General features: G+C 42.5%; 1 protein-coding gene across 1 annotated transcript in view; it reads left to right on the top strand.

Annotated features, from left to right (window-relative positions):
* The window catches only part of ESYT3 (extended synaptotagmin 3), a 193,069-nt gene that overhangs the window by 55,620 nt on the left and 116,703 nt on the right, over positions 1-20,746 (top strand). The window contains exons 2-4 of the mRNA XM_029605310.1: positions 3,215-3,256; positions 15,487-15,621; positions 16,839-16,915. Coding sequence (XP_029461170.1) covers positions 3,215-3,256; positions 15,487-15,621; positions 16,839-16,915 — 254 coding nt within the window. The remainder of the gene's footprint in view (positions 1-3,214; positions 3,257-15,486; positions 15,622-16,838; positions 16,916-20,746) is intronic.

Below are 20,746 nucleotides of genomic sequence, written 5' to 3'. Positions count from 1 at the left end.
GTTTTGAATAAAAACTACAAGTTTCCAGCATTATTTGAATATTTAGGGGTTTATTAAGGCCCCACTTAAGTTACAATAGTGGCCTAAAACTGCAAGATCTGCAATGTTCACAAAATTGTGTTAAGTAGGCCTTACCAAGCTGCTGTTCCCTGCAATTTTGTCTATCTTGTCCTCCTACCCAATCACAACTATTTATTTGAAGCTTATCCTGTAAAATAGCCAGGGATAAAAAAAAATGACTAAAAGACTAAGCCTGATGTCGGAACATTAACATATAATAATGCAGCCGCATCTTAAGATTCATACAGTGAAATAAAACATTTCCAGTTTCTACTAGCTAATAAAACATTAGTGCCTGATTTTCTCTGCATCTTTAAAAATATAAAGATCCATGATATAAATCCAGACTTACTGCTTGATTTTATTTAGTCTGTCCTCATTTGCTTCTCACTCATAACTGTTAGGGAAATGTTCATACAATGCCATCTAATTATATATTTAAGCAATTAAATAGCTTAATGTGCTCAGATTTTTTTGATTATTATAGTATATTGGAAAGCTATGAATGATATTTACTGAATGACGTTTTATTTGCACCCAGCTACAGTGCCTTGCAAAAGTCTTCATAACTTGTATATGCTGTTAAAAAAAAAAAAAAAAAAGCAAATCAAAGTGCATTAAAGTAATTGGTTTCACTGATCTCCACAACATACTCTACACATTCATAGTGAAAGAACAGTTAAAGCAATGTTCTGAAAGTAATTAAGAATGAAAAAAAAAAAAAGCCAAAGACTTGATTGCATAAGTCGTCAAAAGCTTCTGTCATAGCAAACCAAGGCCTAGATCTATCATTTGAGAGAGAGACAGTATAGTAAAGTGGGGTCACTTTGCAATTTATAGCACTATAATAGGGTGGGCTTAAAATTAGGTGTGAGGGGTTGGAGTGGGGAAGGCTTGGGGGCAGTTTAAGATACACCGTCACAGGTACAAATAGCACATTAGACACCTGTGGTGATTGGGTATCATTCGGAGCACTGAGAGTTGAAAGAAAAGTAGATTTGTACACTGTACTCTCTACCTAGCCTGACTGAATTTCAATCAGGCTAGGTAGAACTTCCCGACCCCCTCACACTGAATTTTAAGTCCACCCTATTATAGTGCTGTAAATAGCAAAGTGATCCCACTTTATTTTGAGACTCTTTCTCTCATATCCCTGAACTGCACGCGACAATGTGTTATTGCACACGTTAACTACCAAAGGTTACCATAAACTCCATCCTAACTCCTCCCACAATGAATAACTAATGCATAACTTGCATATTAACATGCATTGCTGTAATTAACGTGCATGTTAGGGCCGTAACGCGGGCGTTAAACCCTTATATCAAAATGGTAAGTTGAGCTGATTTGAATACTCCTGGATGAAGAATCAGGCTTTTTCTGTTGTATGAAGAACCTGAGTCAGAAGTCAAAAAATGTGCCAAATAAGATGTCAAAAGAACTCTGGAATAATGTTATTCAAATGTACAGACTGGAGGATGCCATAAGAATATACCAGTGTGTTTGACAGTGCCCCAAGGGATATTTAATTATTGTAAAGTGGAAACAGTTTGGTGCTACCAAGACACTACTGTGATCAGGCTGCCCCACCAAAGTGACGAATCTTGTGGATTATTTAGCAATACTCAAAGCCTGATGGGAGCTCTGAGCTGTCAGCAGTACCTACTGCCATTGGCACAGATCTGCTAGCTGGTTGATTCCCCATCAGGCTCCAAGCATTTACATGCAGACCTTGAAAATCATGAGCTATGTTGGTTAATCTTGCTGAACTGTATTTTGGGAAGCTAATATTAGCCCTCATAAACATTGTTTTTAGCCAGATAAGTTGACACCTCCCTCTTCTAAAGACTCGAGAGCGCCTGAGCTATTAAATGTAAATTCAGGATTAAATTCTTATTTGAGATCTTTGCATTGAAACCCCAGCAGCATTTGCTCCAGACTTGCTAAAAGTGCAATGGAGATACTCAGGAAGGCGCACCCCAAGGAGATCCCAAGCCGTTTCACTCTGTGCTGTCCAGTTATGTTTTTACATTCGTATAAACACCGCCCCGCCCCCCCCCCCCCCCCCCCCCCCAAAGCTCTGAAGTGCTGTGAGTGCCTAAAATCTTATTATAGCAAACTGACCTTTCTGTATCTAAACACTGGGGAATCAATATTCAGAATCTAGCTGGGTATCTTAAGTTAGCTGGATAGACATATCTGGCTAATTTTAGGTGGGATATTCAATCAGAAGCACAACTATGCTGCTGAATATCCCCGTAGAAATCGCTGCTTAGTTAGATGGATAAGTCTATTAAGCAGATCTAACTTAGCCAGATAAATTGTCTAAGACTGAATATTGCTACTTAGTGATACTTAGATAACTTTTCTGGCTAAACAGCACCACCCCGATCTGCCCTTTGCCCACACACAACTTATCTGGCTAACCAGATAGCCGAATAAGCTAGCAGCTGCTGAATACAAATACAGATATTCAGCGGCCGCTAGTAGCCCGATAAGTCCTACTTATCCAGCTATCTGGCATCTGAATATCGACCTTTTGGGAAAACCTGCAACTTAACCATGCGTAGAAGTAGCCAAATAAGAGATTTTTTTTTTTTTTTAGCTGTTGGGGTTTTTTCTCTCATTCCTGTTTCAGTTTATTTAATGTTTACTCTTTTTAGTTTTTGTTCTAGTAAACAAAACAAACCAAAAGAACTTTCCTCCAACTCCCTTTCCAAAGAAGTAAAATTGCAACCCCTACCATTTACAGCTGGATGATGCCTTTTTCAAAGCGGAGTGGCTGGGGATCTCTCCTGATCCTTTCTACTTTGCAGACCTTTGGAGGGGTTTATGGGGAAGGCCCTTGGGGGTTAATTTTCCAAAATGAGTCAAAGGGGGAAAACCAAATTTTTCAGAAGGTTTAAAAAAAAAATGCAAATGTTTCATCATGTTTTTCATTTTGTTAAATACAAACGCATATCCCTTCAATCAATGCTTTTTGTGTATATCATGTTTGTATTTGTGTCTCAAATATCATATGAGATTTGTGTATATTAGACCTGTCATTAGTTAATTCCCTTATTTGTAAAATAGCAATGTCCGATGTAAAATTTCAGTATTTGATAACAGATTGCACAATGACCATTTTTTAAAAATTTGGTTTTGTTTCCAGGTTAATTTTCCGGATGTTGAACGCGTGGAGTGGCTGAACAAGGTAAGCCTGGGACCTCAGTGGGTGGAGTAACAACCCGTCATCTATTCAAGCAAGGGCAGAGAGGATGTGGGATTTTATCTGTTTATTTTTTTTTTTAACTGAACCTTCAGGTTAGACAAGTTGAGTAAAGTTCTAGAGTAGCTCAGTTGTCTTCATTCACTGATTCTTCTCTGATTAAGCAGAGCCAGAAAAAAACTGATAATGGCTCCTAATTTGTAATGTAAATATTGCACACTACTACTCCTAGAAGCCTTCCCCCATGGCTTTTAAAGCAACTAACATATTATAGCCAACTGAATGTTGACTAATGACCAAGGAGCTTATGTAATAAGATGTTAGTCCGGGGGGGGGGGATTCTGAGCTACAGAGGAGACCCCAGCATGCCGCGAACGGGCACAAGCCGTTCGTGGTGAAGAGGAAGGTCCCTGCGTGCTGCGCTCTGCTCACACCGAAGAGGAAGGCCCTGGTGAGAGTGAATGTGTGTGAGGGGGAAGGAGGTGAGAGAGAGAGAAGAGCAAGGGGATAAGCAGGAGCATGTGAGAGGGGAGGGGGGAGAAAGAGAGCAGGGAGATACTTGAGTGTGGATGCCAGAGAGAGGGGGAGCCTATATGAGGAGATTGTGAAGGAGGGCGTATGTGTGTGTGTGTGTGTGTGTGAAAGATTGGGAGCTGGTGTGTATGAAAAAGGGATCATGTGTAAGTGAGGGTGCTAGCCTGTGTGAAGGGGTGTGTGAGAGAGAGACATAGGTAGCCCGTATGAGGGTGTATGCGTGAGAGAGAAGGAGCTTGTGTGGGTGTGTATGCAAGAGAGAGGGCCCCTGTATGAGGGGTGGGTGTGCGAGTGAGGGAGCCTGTATGAGGATGTGTGTATGTGCACTAGAGAGAGGGAGTGTGTAAGGGGCAGTACTGAGAACGGGGTCAAACTCTGGGAGTGGCCATAGAGTGGTAGGGGTTGGGCCTAGAGGTAGAGGGGAGAGATACTGGCAGGTGGAAGAGTTGGGGCCTGAGAAGGCAAAGTGGCCAGGGGAATAGGGAGAGTGAGTGGAAGGGACACTTAGTGAATTTCTAGGGAAATTCTGCTCAAAATATTTAAAATTCTGTATCTTTAATAATTTTTTCTGTATTCATTTAAAATGAAATTACTTAAAAACTTGTCATATAAATTATTTTGACCAATATAAAGTTTTTGTTTGCAGAACTTTACATTTTTTTGCACAGAATTCCCCCAGGAGAAAGATATAAATAAACTGTGAGCTGAACTTCAGCACACATTTTTCTTTCTTTGCACACTGAAAGACTTAATTCTTGATGCAGTAAATTAATGGTGTGCAACTGCATTGTGAGTTAAAAAAAAAAAAGCGCACTAACCTGATACTGTACGAGCAAAGGCTTAGTACACATAAACCATGCTCTCTGCACAGGAAACATGTTCTGCGCATACATCAGATTTTTTGCACATTAATCCCAAGTACAGGACCCCTGCACCATGAGCTCCAGGTTCAGCCTCAGACTGGCCACAGGGACTTGATGCTATCTTTGACCAGGGAGTTAAATTTTGAGCATTAAACAAACATGAGTTAAGCATATGCACCTCTCTGAGTTAGGGGGATGATTTAGCCATGCTAATTTGTGTTCACATGCTAGTGTGTAGTTGTGCGCAAAGCTCCTTGTTAAATTGGGAGTAAAAGTCTAATCAGAAAAGTGTGCACATCAAGCATGTGTTAGTATATGTATACGGCCTAGCACACCTTATTACAACGGGCCCCAAGTATATATATATATTATTTATTTATTTAAGGCTTTTCTTTACCGACATTTGTCAGGACATCAAGCCGGTTTACATCGAACAAGAGGGAACAACATAGAGAAATCAATTACAAAAAACAGGGAGCAGCAAACTGGGAGATGCGAATGTAAAATGCATAAAGGAAAGGAATAGAGGCAGAAGTAAGTTGTCATATAACTAATACAAAGAAATAGAGCGGGAGAAATATAACAGCGCAAAACTAATTACAAGTCGTATATCAATATTTTAAGTAGCGTGAGGCGGCGGCAAGTGACAGGGACTATAGGTGCATAACACAGGTGGTAATAAGTCGAAAGGTCTAGGCTTGCATTTTGTTGGTGGGAACGTGCAAGGTAGAAGGCTCGCCTAGGGCGCCAAATCCCCTTGCATCGGCCCTGTACAGAACACCACTCCATTTTCTCTATGGGGGGGGGGGGGGTGCCGCTGCAGGCACATGCCCAGGGGGCTGCTGGCCTGCCACCTGACTGAATTGAAGGGGCCATGGGATCAGCTTGGGGAAAAGTCTTCTCCTTTTCAGGCCCTTTCCTCTGACTTTTGCTTTGAGTGGCAGAGGGGGTCCCTAGGGTAATATTGCCCCCCTCCCTTGTTGCTAACCCTAGCAGGTGCTGCTTCTGCTTTGTGATGCTGCATTCCAGCATTTTTTCAGATGCCCCAGTTTCTTCCCTTGATGGCCTTACTGCAGCAAAACACCGGTCCTCCCTCCTTTAAAGTGATTCTAGACCAAGGGTGTCTTGTGTGATCTTTTCCCTGCATCTTTGAGCTGAGGGTGCAATGTGAGGAATGAGGCCAGGGATATCGCCCATGCTTGCTTGCCTGCATTTCTTGGGAGTTGCTCTCGACACCATCGGTATTATGACTCCCCATCACCTCGCTGGATGCTGATGCTATTGACTAAACCTCCCAAGTTTCTTCAGCTACTAGCTCGTTCAGTTTCTGATTCAGGGAATCCCAGATGAGACTTTTCCCAGAATCAGATATTGAAAATACCTGCTCCATTGCCTTGGAATCAGTGACCATAGAGGGGCGTGCTGCTGGTTTTGGCTGCCCCTGTCCAGGCCCCTTCCCTGCTAATGCCAGCCTTGGACGGATCTCCTGCCCTTTTTTTCCTTGCTGGAAAACAAGAAGGTTGTGGCACGTGCTGTCCAAATTACATTTTCTTCTGGCTTCCACTGCTGGTGTTCTATGGCTAAAAAAAAAGTTTTAAATTTAGGGTCAGGGCTACTACTAGGCTGAGCTGACTCTGCAGAAAATCCTCTGCCCTTGCCATTCCCTTTTCTGCCCTTTCTTTGCAGTTGCATGATGGAATTTGAAGTGACTAAAGGGGTTTTTGATATCACAAAAGAATTTGATATTGTACTATCACTCACATTGCCACTCTAGTTTGTGCAAAAATGGCCATATTTCTCTCTCTCTCTCTCTCACACACACTCTCACACTCTCACACTCACACACACACACACACGTGATTGACTCCTTTTGTGCACACACAAAAACTGTTTAGAAACAAAACCAAGAAGGCGGGCAGTGTGGTAAGGCTGTTCTTCTCTTCAGTCTACCTGCAGATCACTTCGGTATACTGCTGCATTACAGATAGAGGTTGAAGCAGTGCCAGTGACTAATTCTATATCTTCACGCCACTCCGGCCTTTCTCCCAGTAAATACAGAAAGCAGTGCCGCTGTCTTTCTGTTTCTCTCAGTGAGAGAGAGAGCTCAGACCTGCAGCAAACAAGCTCAGAAAAAGCTTTTTACCAGTGCCAAAGCTGTCTCTTTTTTTTTTTTTTAACTCTGAGCTTCTTACAAGAGATACTTTACCAGAGAGCAAATAGAAAGTTTCTTGCATGCGCTCAGACCTTTCAGTGGGAGGACGTTGGCATCACTTGATCTAGCTATAGGCTAGGATGCTTCATTGTGATTTTTCCTCCAGCTGGTCTCCTTGCCAACCAATCCTGCCTCTGCTCCCAGCGGCTGTGATGTCACACTGACAAAAACTGGTTGCCTTAGTTACCTGTTAGAACCTACAGCTGTTTATTTGCTCAGCATGGCCATACACTTGAATGGGAAACAAATGAGACACAGTTTTATGTACCGTATTTTTCGCTCCATAAGACGCACCTGACCATAAGACGCACCTAGGATTCAGAGGGGGGAAATTTAAAAAAAAAAAATTTGTGCTACACTGGCTCTGTCCCCGGGCGTCTGTGCGACTTATGGAGCAAATTAGGGGAGTGCATAACATTTTTTTTTCTCCCTATTTTGTTTTCGGGTCTGGGGAGGGCCATTTCGGTCCATTCCCCAGATCAGAAAACTTTTGTCTTTCTAATTCTGTGGGAAACCTCCCCCCCCCCCCAAAAAAAACCCCATCCCAACACTTTCAATTAATTAACAACCCCCCACCCTCCTGACCCCCCCAAGACCTGCCAAATTAATTAAATATAACCCCCCCCCACCCTCCTGACCCCTCCAAGACCTGCAAAAGTCCCTGGCGGTTCAGGAGCGATCTCCTGGATTTGAGCCGTCGGCTGCCAGCAATCAAAATGGCGCCGACGGCCCTTTGCCCTTACTATGTCACTGGGGTTGACCAATGGCGCCGACAGCCCTTTGCCCTTACTATGTCACAGGGGCTATCGCTGGCATTGGTCGACCCCAGTGACATAGTAAGGGCAAAGGGCCGTCGGCGCCATTTTGATTGCTGGCAGCCGACGGCCCAAGTCCAGGAGATTGCTCCTGGACCGCTCCTGGACCCCTGCTGGACCACTGGGACTTATGGCAGGTCTTGGGGGTTTTCAGGAGGGTGGGGGGCTGTAGTAAATTAATTTGGAAGATCTATGGGGGGGGGTTCGGAGGGGGGTGGGGGATTTGTTAGATTTTTAATTTTTTTTTTTTTTTTTATATTCGCTCCATAAGACGCACAGACATTTTCCCCCCACTTTTGGGGGGAAAAAAGTGCATCTTATAGAGCGAAAAATATGGTAAATTCCTGTGAACCCCTCCGTTCGTTTCAGAGGTCCACGGATGAAACAAAAATGGATTCGTTCAATGCATTTTACCCATTCATTTCAAACAAATGCACATCTCTGTTTGGACTGTTTCAGGGGCCTTGCTCCCAGTTGAAATCTGTCCCATTGCCAGATACTTAAGTGTAGGTGTGCCGCTCCCACAATAGGGGCTGTTGGTAGGAATAAGAGGAAGGATGCTTCAAGAGCTCTTTGCTAGACAAGAAACATTCTGACACAATGAAAAAAATTAGGCATCTCCTTAAAAAAAAAAAAAATCAAGAAAGGAATCTTCCCTCTCTTGGTTCTGCAAGCATGGAAAGGTCCCCCTGCCCCATCATGGTGAGGGTCCCAGATCTGTGGCGCTGGGTGAAGTGCTTAAGATGAGTGCCTAAACAATGTAAGGGACCTCTTCAGGCCCACCCCTTCAGAAATGAGGAAAAAATTGGTGCAGGGTTCTGTCAAAGTGGTCCCCTCTTTAATACTGAGGTGGGATTTAGCCTCATCGATACAGAACCCATCATTCTTTTATCTGTTTGTTTACTTTTTATGCTTTTATCTTATTATGTGTTATCTGTACACCACCTAAAATTGTCGATAGGCAAGTTATAAATTTTTAAATAAATGGTGTGGAAGATCCCCTTGGTGCAGAGTCATTTATTTTACCCAGAACTGAAATAACAAAGGTATCATTCGTATCATTTGAATGGAGCTTGCATTCTAGTATGCAGTCAGCTCACTTGTCATGACAATCTAAGGCACTGTTTTTGTAAGAGCTTAGTGCTTCATAGCATAAGCATGAGAGTCTCATTGCTGTTAATATGGTGCAGAAGGAGGTGTTGGCTGGCACCATCCATGAACCAAGGTTCCATTCAGGAGTTGTTGATATAACTCTTGTGGAGCACTTGGAGCGAGCCACTGCTACAGCAGATGCAACTGCCATGATGCTGAGCACTCCTCCTTTGCTTTACTGGAAGCCCTTAATAAGGATGAGTTTATCTAGGTTTCTGAAGAGGATGACTCTCTTCCAACTCTGCAGAGGGTCCCTCAGCTAGTGGAAGCCCAGCTATCAAAACTAGTGAAGAATTTAATTGCTACCTTAAGCCCTGAAGACCAGAGAGGGAGATTAGAACCTCTCCTTTCCATATAGTGGGGCTACTTAAGTCCCACACTGTTGTGTACTCTGCTCAAGAGCCTCCAGCATTGGGAATAAGTTTTCTCTGTGAGCTGGAAGAAAAAGTTGATGGATCAATTCATTCTGAGTTCCTATCTGATATTTCCACCTCGATCTAGCAGAGAACTCTTCCTCGGTTTTTCTCATTGTTGGGGGTCATGGTTCAGTATCGTCATTGTTTTCCCCCCTTCCCTCCGTGGTTGACGGGGGAGGAAGATTCCACGGTGATCCCTTCATATACCCAACTGGACTTGCCTCGGCATACCTCTCCTGTGGAGGATCTCAGCTACTATTACATTTTTTGATAAGCTGGCAGAGATGCTGTTAATCAGTGTCAGGAAGGAAAAGGACCTGAGGATAAATGTTTTTGGGTTTCTTCAGTTTTTTTCAACTTCCAGCAGACTTTGCAGCTATCTTGGTTCATAGACTCCTCAAGTGTTTGTAGATAAGGATGTGGCAGACAGACATTGTGCCTTCCGGTGGCCTGAAAGCTTGTCTAGGCCTACCCCACTGTTCCGATTGCACCGTTTTATGGTGGTGAAGTCAGCATTGAAACGTACTAAATGCACTTGTGATCACTCCAATACACTTCCTGCAAAGTATTCCAAAAGCATTGGACATGTTTTTGGGGGGTGAGGGGCATCTTCCAGGAATTAATGCTGAATGCCTGGATTGTGGCTCACTAGCGCTCTGCATGATCAGTATTTGCACAAATGTGTGCAAAAGTTAAAGCCTTTGACAGAATTATCAAACCCAGAGATGGTGGACTTCTGCCAGACAGTGGAGGAATGTGAAGGGCACTGCAGCAAGGACATCATCCATTTCCATAGGAGCTGAAGACTCGCGTGGTTGCAAATGTGTGGCCTCAGAAGATGTGGATGTACCCTGTACAGAGGGCAATTTATTTGGCAGCAGACTTCAAGAGACTGCTCTGATTAAGGAGCATCAACCTATCTTACAGTCATTATCAACTGCGGTGGGGGACCAGCTGGCTCCTGCCTGGCCACCAGCATTTTCCTGCAAGTATCCATTCTTACAAAGACATCTCTTCTGCTGTTTTCATCATCATCCAAGCTGGTCTTACTCTTTTAGCAGCAATAACTGCCTGCTCAAAATTGACAAAGGGAAAAGTGTCACCCAAAGACTCAGCAGCAGACAAAGCTTAAGCTTGGGATCAACTTTTGATAACTCTGAGACCCACCTCATCCAGTGAGGGGAAGGGCTCAGTCCTTCATGGAATGATGCCAGGTCATCAATGGCCAATGGGTCCTCAGAATTGTGGAGTATGGCTACCGCTCACCTTTTCTTGCTCTTCTCTGACCCAGTGAATTTCAGTCTTTAGTGCCAAGCTATCTCAAGATGCCCAACAGCAGCTGGAGGTGGAGTTGCTCCTTTAGCCAAAGGTAGTCGAGCCTGTCCCTTCTCAGGAGTGTAGCCAGGGATTCTAGTCCCAGTATTTCCTAATCCCCAAGAAGTCATGACGATTGAGGCCTTCTGGACTTGTAGAGACTGAGGACTAGGGAGAGAGGTGCAAGATGAACTCCCTACAGATTCTCCCTTTCATTCAGCCAAGGGATTGAATGTGTGAGCTGGATCTGAAAGACACTTATGCATACACCCTCCATTCACCCTGCCTCAGGTTTGTGGAGAAGAGCGCACACTACCGCTAAAAGGTTCTCCCCTTTGGCTTCTCGGAAGCCCCAAGGATGTTCACAAAATATCTTGCAGTCTTAGTGGCACGACTTTGTCGGCAATGTGATTGTGGCTGCTTGTTCCTGGTTTGTGTATCTTGTATGACTTTCTAGCAGTTCTCCAGTACATCTCTAATCAGATTCTACCTTACTAACTCAAGATAGAGGGAAGCTTCATAATCCAAACCTGTTGCGATGGAGAAGGTACAGAGAAGGGCGACCAAGGTGATAGGGGGAATGGAACAGCACCCCTATGAGGAAAGACTAAAGAGGTTGTGACTTTTCAGCTTGGAGAGGAGACGGCTGAGGGGGGATATGATAGAGGTGTTTGGAATCATGAGAGGTCTAGAACGGGTAGATGTGAATCTGTTTTTTACTCTTTCGGATAATAGAAAGACTAGGGGGCACTCCATGAAGTTAGCATGTGGCACATTTAAAACTGATCGGAGAAGGTTCTTTTTCACTCAACGCACAATTGAACTCTGGAATTTGTTGCCAGAGGATGTGGTTAGTGCAGTTGGTATAGCTGTGTTTAAAAAAGGATTGGATAAGTTCTTGGAGGAGAAGTCCATTACCTGCTATTAATTAAGTTGACTTAGAAAATAGCCACTGCTATTACTAGCAACGGTAACATGGAATAGACTTAGTTTTTGGGTACTTGCCAGGTTCTTATGGCCTGGATTGGCCACTGTTGGAAACAGGATGCTGGGCTTGATGGACCCTTGGTCTGACCCAGTATGGCATGTTCTTATGTTCTTATCCCTCAACCTGATGGCCTGGATGTTGAATGCTCTGTGACTGTGGATCTATCATTACTCAGAAGTATTGAAGATGATATTATTTTGGCTAGAAAGACTTCAACTAGATAAGGATTATTCTCTTAAATGGAATAGATATTTGAAGTGCTGTTAGTAAAAATCATCTCGATCACTTGTAAACCCAAAACGTTGTTTGTCTTGCTTCGCCTTTCTGACTTGACTTGCTATATCTTCTGTCAGAGTATAGCTCAGCACCATAACAGCTTATGTTACAATAGACAAAACTATCGACCCATCCACTGGTTGTAATATTTATGAAAGGTTTATGGCACGTGAAACATCCTGTATGGAACATCCCAGTGCCTTGGGATTTGAATGTTTTCCTTGCACAGAAGCCATCCTTTGAATCTTCGGATACAGCGTCCCTTAAATACTTGGTTGCTATAACTTTGGCAAGAAGTCGACGAGCTTCCACCATATATGCAGGTCATCCACATAAAGTAATACTTGGTACTCACCCTAAGTTTCTCCCAAGGGTGGTCTCTGCCTTTCACTGCAATCAATCCATTATATTGCCCACCTTCCTGTGACCGCATGTACACGACTGTGGAAAGAACCTTCACACCTTGGATTGCAAAAAGGCACTGGCCTATTACAAGAGAAGAACTCAACCACATTGGTAAGCCTCTCTACTCTGACTCGAACTTCACAAACAGATGGGGAGTAGTGGTCTCCAAACATACATTATCCAATTAGCCAAATATATTCAACACTGCTACACTTCAGCACAATTGATATCACAGATGTGGCCAAAGCTCATCAGATTAGAGCTATAGCCACTTCCATTGCCGCTTTGTGCGAAGTCTTCTTCAAAAACATCTGCAAAGCTGCCACATGGTACTCTAGTCACACCTTTACGTCTCGCTACTATCTGGACAGTTTCTTAAGAGCTGACAGTAAATTTGGACAAGCAGTTTTGCATAACCTGCACTCACATTAGTCTGTTTTCAATGGTGGAGTCCATGTTGCTTATTCAGTAAATGCTCCCATTCAGTCCTCAATTTTGGGTCTCCCCCCCCCCCCCCCCCCCTGTGTAATGGTTAATTCAGCCTGCTTATGATTGATAAAAGCAAGTTTGCTTACTGTAAAGTTTTTGTAGTCAGCAGGACGAATTAGCCATAGAATTCACTCCCTTCTCCCTGGAGAGTCAACTACATAGCTAGATTAGCTGTTGTATAGACTGAGGAGGCCCATGACGAAATATCTGCGCGGGAACTCCTGCACATGCTCAGAGCTCAAAGCTCTGCTAGCTTGAAGAGACGAGCTTGTTCTGTGCCATCGGATAATGTCTCCCCACGTGTAATGGCTATGTACAGAAAGCACTGTTTATGGTAAGCAAACTTGCTTTCACTTTGGTTCATCTTATATTCATTCATAAAATCAAACCATGACAGAGAAATGCATTCCAGTCTATATCCAAGACCATTTGGATATTTAACCATAGAATCCAGCATTGTTGAAGATGTCCTAGAAGTTTCTGATGGTCCCCCGCTCTTCCAATCCAGTTGCACTTCATCTGACCCCAGCCTCCTCATGTCCTTTTTATTATGACACCATCTCCTCCCCTTCAAAAAAAAAAAAAAATCATTTTCAAACTTGCACTAATAAAACATAATTATATCATCAAACTTAAACTTATACCCTAGTACTCTGGCTTTCTTGTGATTTAATTTTCTATACCTAGTTAACCCTTTGAACCCTAGGTTCCTATGATGATAAACCCGTCAACCCTAAGCTCCTCGGGAAAACCAATAATTTTTATCATTGTGCTATTTTTAATAGTATTGTTTGCTACCCATAGGACTCCTATACTGGTATTACGTGGGAACGGAATAAATCAGTATGTGATTATACCGGTTTACTGGGATAACGGGTGATTATTGATATATCAGGCCGTCCCTGAATTCAGGGACAATGGGTTCAAAGAGTTAAAATATTGCCTCCTGTGAAGAGAGAGCTGTTCTCCAAAGAGGAGGATCTATTCTGTAAAGAAAAGCATGAAGTCTGTACAAATGAGCAAAGTGCCTAGGTGCCTTGATGTTAAAATATATTTCTGTACAGCATTCCCAGTGCATAGCATTATTTCCCTGTTTGCTGGTTCAAATCATCATCAGAGTAAATGTTCCTCGACTGTCATGGCAAATTAAGCTTGACCCAACTGTGCTGCAATTCTGTAACGTATCGTCTCTCAGACTCTCCCAGTCATGGTCAATTGAAAAGATTTTACTTTGAACTATATGCCCTGGTCATTAGCAACTTTTATGGAGCTTGCAGTCTGTCACCAGAAATTCTGCATGGGTAGAAGAAACCTGACTTAACTTTTAAAGCAAATGGCACTAGAGTATTTTTGCATTCCAGGTTTCTGTGACTATTTAAACTTAATATACACTCCTGCTGTGCTAGGGGTTAGAGCTTAAAAATTATCTTTTTATTTTGTTTCATCAGAAGTTATCTTTTGAAGTAAAACTGGTCTGTACTTTTTCAGATAGATGTTAGGGTTCTGATACTGGAGCCATGAAATGATCTTTTTCTCACTGATAATTTGTGATTGAAGAACTGATGATCTTCTGAGCTTAATGTGTAGAAATTATATATTTTTAAAATGTGTGCCTATGAGCTATTAAGGGAGAATCGCTCTAGAATACCTTGGTTTTGTAAGCTGCTGTTGGGCTAGTATAGAGATGTAAATTAATCATTTTTTTTTCTGAAGGGATTTTTTGGTCTTTTTTTGGCTAATGCTAGCCCCTCCCTTTTTTTTTGTGTGTGTGTGTGTGGGGGGGGGGGGGGGAGCGGGAATCTTGGCATCACACAATAGCGTGTCTCCTCTTGGCCTGGTTTGGGTACAGCAGAAGACATTGCAATAGCTAGACCACGGAGATGCCAGGAGGTATAAAATTAAGGGAAAAACCTTATGGTAAATGGGGATGGGTAAGTGGGCGGAGTAAACTCTATATGAATGTATGTTTGCGTTTACAAAAAGTAGGACATAGGTGAGAAATGATGTGCATGGAAGCCAGTTACAGACATATGGCAGTGCTGCCAATTTAGTTTAATAGTCATTGAGACATTGGCTGTGAGTGGGAGGGGGGCGGTGGTGGAGGAAGAGGAATTGGATTCAGACGACAACCAACATGCCCTGGCTTTCACAGTCTGGGAGTACTGATATGCAGACATGAGGGGAAAAAAAGCACAGGACTGCTTCTAACCAAGTCCATAAGCAAAACAATTCAGCGATGTCTGAATTTTCAAGAAGGCTCAGCATCCAGTAAAAATGTTGCTAGTGATACTTTTTTTTTAATGGGTTATCATAATAACTGCACAGAGTGGCAGTTGCTACCCTTAAGAGAAACATGGGGGTAACCCACGGCACAGCAGATACTACCATAAGAAGCTTGCTGGGCAGACTGGATGGACCATTTGGTCCTTTGCTGCTGCTATTACTATATTACTATGATACTATGACTGTGGACAAGGAATGTGGAAAGTGCATACTTGAGATTTTTACTTGCACAAATACAATTAAGAGCCTTTTCAGCTGTGGATAAATATCTTAAAATATTTACTGCCTTGGGGTGGAGTGGGAGGTTAAGCATTTTTAGTTGCATGTGCTCCAACTTTTCTTTTTAAGGCAGATGATACACTTTGAAGCAAAAGCAGTCGGCAGGTAGGTGTGTCCTCAAGAATCTGAATTTTTCTTGTTTTACACAAAGGCTCCTGACTGTGACCTTGTTCTTGTCTCACTGCATAGGTCCTGAGGCAGGCTTGGCCTTACTTTGGGATGTACATGGAAAAAATGTTCCAAGAGAAAATTGAGCCATCCATCAGAGGATCAAATATTCATCTAAAAGCATTTACTTTTACTAAACTTAGTTTTGGAGAGAAGGTAATTTTTTTAACTTCTGATGTTTTGTTTAATCTGTATAATTTTCTTCTTAACAAAGTGATTTCTGAAATCCAAATTAATTTTGAAGACTACTGTCTCGATTACATCCCTTTTTTTTTTTTTTTCTTGTGTAAAATATAGTTGGATGGCGACCTCTGTTCAGAACAAACTAAAGGAAGTGACAGAGGAATATCTGGGACAGGAATTTTGGGTGTGGGAAACGCACACAAATGGTCACCAAACCAGACTTCATTGTGAATCTGTGTTTTTTCACTGTTTTGTGCTTTTTTTTTTTTTTTGTGAGTGTAATGGCATAATTCTGAGGCTTGGTGTGCGTCATAATAAAACATGCATATGGTGAGACTGTAAGGCACTCGGCTGCACCCCACACTTTGCCAGCTATGCCACATTGTCATAGGATGCCCCATACCTTTGTGTTACTACAAACAGGCAAGCGCAATAAATATCTGTACTGTAACTTTAGAATTTTATATGAGCTGCTGTGTGTTATTTAAATGGCTGAGATTCCTGAACTTTGATATTAATAATGGGCTTTAGAGCTAGGCTGGGGTGGGGGTTTTTTTTTGTAGGAGTCAGATTATGCTGGTGACACCAACATACAGTAAAAACGCAGGAGCTGGAAATGTTGGAAGGTATCTAATTGTAACGCAGCTCCCTTATTAAATTTGGAAACACATTCCTTTTGTAATGTGATATATCTTATTTATAAAATCTGTGAATCGCGTTACAGGTTTCGCAATAAAATCTTCCAAAGTGATTCTGAAACTTCTGAATGTTTTAAAAATGACCTTCCACTATTTAAAAAAAAAAAAAAAAAAGTGTTATGGAAATAGTATTAACAGCTCGGCAAAATTTGCCTTCATAAAGAGAAAAAATTGGAGGAAGAGGGTTTATCCTTCTCCCAGTTTAGCTTCTCTGTTTGTTCCTCGTTTAAACTTCAGGGCTTTGCCCAGATGAATAAGAGACCTAGCATTTCTGAGTAATGCCCTAAATGAAAAGCCTGTTGTGAGTACTGCAGTGAGCTCTGTTTGCATATTGGTTTCCTGGTGATTGTTGGTAGCTTTCTGCAAACATTTTTCAGTGCATTCCCTTTTGTTGACAAATTGGCTGTGTGGTTCAGTTTTTTTTTTTTTTTTTGTTTGCTATCCTACCTGATAATCGCCCTGTAATACTGACGCGCAGTTTTATTCCTCCAGTCTCCTCGAATCACTGGCGTGAAAGTTTACACCAAACAAGTAGATAAGCGAGAAGTGATGCTGGACCTACAAATATGGTAATTTTTATATTAAATTGCTTCTTTTTCTGTTTACACAGCCCCTCTCCGCAGTGTGAATGGGAGCCATGCTGCTATCCCCTACATGCATTGCCTGGGGCAAGATTGTGGTCTCACTAGTCCTTAATGTGGTGCAGAGCTGTCCCAACCTTGGCAGCTTTGTTTGTGGTACACTGTATAGTATCAACGTAAGAGCTGCAGGGATGTTTGTGGTGCATGGAGCTGTCTGAGTTCATAGATTTATTGAAATTCACAAGAACTTTTATATACAATTTAAGAACACATTAAGTCATCTGGGAGACTACTATCACTATGACTTATGTCATTTTAGTATCGGCAGTCATCGTACAATCTAATGTGTGTTTTTTCTTTTTATTTATTTAAATCTTTTCTATATTGACATTCAAGGGAATATCACATGGGTTTACATTGAATCGGGGTAACCATTAACTTAGGAAATTAGAAATTACATATAACTTAAGGGAGCTGTATCTGGGAGAGAGGGCTAGAGTAGCAGAGTCAGGTACCGGGAAGGTATGGTAACAAAAAGGTTAACAATTGTTTAAAATATATGACAATATATAACAATTATTTTTTTAAAGGGCTTTATTTATTTATTTTACTTCAACTTATTACTTGCTTATTTATCAACGGAACTCTAAGCAAAGAACAGATTTGTGACTTTTTATCTTTCTAGTCAAATCTTCCCAGAACCATGAATTGTAAAATCACTGTAGAATTTGCTACTCAATTGTTTTCTTCTTACACTCTGCGTGGGTTTAAAACCAGTGATTTAATGCTATGGGCCTGATCACCAAGACTCTTCTCCCATTCAGCATATGTGGGAAAGACCCCCTAGCTTTTATTTTTGGGGCATCAGTTTATTGGGTTGTGTGAGGTGGGTATCTGGTATTAGTGTGAGGTTATGTTTGTAATAATGCCTGTATTCATACTCTGTTGTATTGTATTCTGCTTCATTAATGGTTGTATATTGTGTATTTTTATTGCCTTTTGTAATCCACTTTGAGTCAAGTTTTTTTTATTTATTTATTTTATTTATTTATGGATTTATATACCGGGAGTTCCTGTATACAATACATATCACTCCGGTTCACAGTTAAACGGTAATAACTACTGCCGTGTGGCAGTTTACATGGAACACATTTTTTTTTTTCATTGGAACAAATCATTGGAACAAATCAGAACTTGATATGAGAAGAATAAGCAAACCAACTAACTAGTTTCAAACTTTAAACATATAAGTAAGGCAATTTAGTCTTAGCTAAGTAGTGCAGGAGGAAAGCAACATAAATTGGGAGAGCAGAATGTTAGAAGCAGTCCTTAAGAAAACTAATCGTCTCATTTCTGTTCACTTTCTAGTTTCTCCATCTCACGTAATCCAGGCACATGTCTGCATTTTTTTTTCTTAACTTAACTATAAATATTCCAATGGGACCAGGCTGCTGGCACTAACCTTTAAAAAGGAGAGAGAGCTAGATGATGGGGGGAGAGCAGCAGTCGCTCAGCAGCGCATGGTTTGGAATGATATATCTTTATAGGATACTAACAAAACAGCTTTGGCATCCCAATAGAGAGGTTGCAATAAATGTTTAAGTAGTCCAGGTGGTGTTTGAGTAAGGAGCAGATGAGTAGAAAGATTCCATATTACCCTTGTCACCTGATAAGCAGGTTATTAATACAAACAAAAAAATACTTTGAAATGTCTGTATACAAATGCCTTAAAAAAAAAAGGGAGAATTATATTGCATAGCACTGAATGAAGAGGTAGATATAATTGACATCTCAGAGACATGGAAAAAGGCTAACCAATGGGACATTGTGATACTAGGGTACAAATTATATTGCATGATAGGATACATCAAATGGGTGGAGGGGTAAAGAGGGTATAGAGTTAAACAGGATAAATATTTTGCAGGAAACAAAATGCACTGTACAATCCCTGTGAATAGAAATTCCATGTTAGAAGGGGAATAGAATAGTAGTTGGGGTGAACTAACATCCACCTGGCCAGAATGAACAGATGATGAAACGTTAACAGAAATTAAGGAAGCTAAAAAAAAAAAAACAATTAGTAATACGGTAATAATGGGTGACTTCAATTACCCCAGTATTGAGTGGTCAAATATCACATTAGGACATGCTAAGGAGGTAAAGTGTTACACCCATTGGTCGAGGACGGCTGCGACCGCTGCTGCTCACCTCTTTCTTCACTTCCCTGCCTACCGCTCCCAGGCCTCCTGGAGCGGCACGGACGCCGCTGACCGCCATCTTGCCTTCGGAATCCCTTAGGGCGCGTGCACGGGCCAGTCTTAAGCACGTCTTGGCGGGAACCTCGGAGGCGTCCCCTCCAGATGAAGTCATCCCTCCAGGATATTTAACCTCGCTGGCCCTGCCTACCAACGACTTGGCAAAGAGTTCCATCCTTGCTAAATCCGCCTCACTCTGAGGACCCTGCGTGCCAGTTCCAGTTCCTGCTTCCTGGCGTAAGACGTCTCGGGTACCCGCTCCTCGGGGGCTCTCTCCTCGTCTTGGCTATTCGCTCCTCAGAGGGCCTAACGCTTGGAACTTCTGCCTGCCCTGTTCCTCGGGGCTTCCCTGGAAGCATCGCTACTCTTTTTGTGAGTACCCCACTCTGTGGACCACTTCCGGTTCTACCGAGGACCTCTCTGGTGTACCCTGCTCTGCGGACCATTACCATCTCTACTGAGGACTCCTTCAGGCCTATCCTACTCTGCGGGCCTTTACCTAATCTACTGAGGACTCTATTGGTGTTCCCCCGCTCTGCGGACCACTACCATCTCTACAAAGGACCCTCACCGGTGTATCCTGCTCTGCAGGCCATTGCCAACTCTACTAAGGACCTCATCAGCGTACCCCGCTCTGCGGACCGCTATCATCTCTACTGAGGACCCTCTCCAGTGTATTCCACTCCGTGGACCATTACCATCTCAATAGGACCTCATCGGCGTACCCCGCTCTGCGGACCACTACCACCTCTACTGAAGACCTCATCGGGGTATCCTGCTCGGCGGACCATTACCAACTCTACGAAGGTATCCTCTCTGAGTATCCCTCTTTTCACTGACCCTGTGTTTTGGGTCTGTGAGACCTCTCTGGCACCTCCCCGCTCCGCGGGTAGTGTCACTCTATCTCTTTAATAAAGACTTTAGACTGATACTGTGTCTGACGTCAGCTGAGACTCCGCCTCCAGACGGTGAGGCTTACGGGGCTCCTCCCTGTGGGCGGTACGATCTCTCACCTCGGCCCAGGGCCCACACTAATACTAACATAAAGCTTCTGGATGAAATAAATGACTGCTTCATGGAGAATGCTGGTACAATTGCCAAGTGGAGGAACTATTTTAGACCTAATCCTTAGTGGAGTGAGAAGTAATGGTGTTGGGGCCACTTGGCAATAGTGATCATAACATGATCAAATTCGACTTTACTGGAGGGAAGGACATTAAGGAAACCTACTACAATCATATTTAGCTTTCAAAAGGGGGAGACTGAGGCATGAAGGCCTGATGGCATGATTAAAAGGTGAGGTGTGAGAGGCTATTCTAGCCAAAATATCTTTCAAAAAAATGGAAAAAGGATCCAAATGAAGAAAACAGGAATCAGTGCTTTGCAAGTTAGATGCAAAGCACTGATATAAAGGCAAAGACAATTTGAAAAGAAGTTTGCTGCGGAAGCAAAATCATGTAATAAAAAAACTTGTCAGGTACATTAAAGCAAGAAACCTGTGAGGGAGTTGGACCCTTAGATGATTGAGGGAGTAAAAGAGGCACTATGGGAGGACAAGGCTATA

Source organism: Rhinatrema bivittatum, chromosome 6 (genome assembly GCF_901001135.1).
Source record: "Rhinatrema bivittatum chromosome 6, aRhiBiv1.1, whole genome shotgun sequence".
NCBI lineage: Eukaryota > Metazoa > Chordata > Amphibia > Gymnophiona > Rhinatrematidae > Rhinatrema > Rhinatrema bivittatum.
Note: the sequence above shows the minus strand (reverse complement) of the source record. Positions and strands in the feature narration are given on the sequence as shown.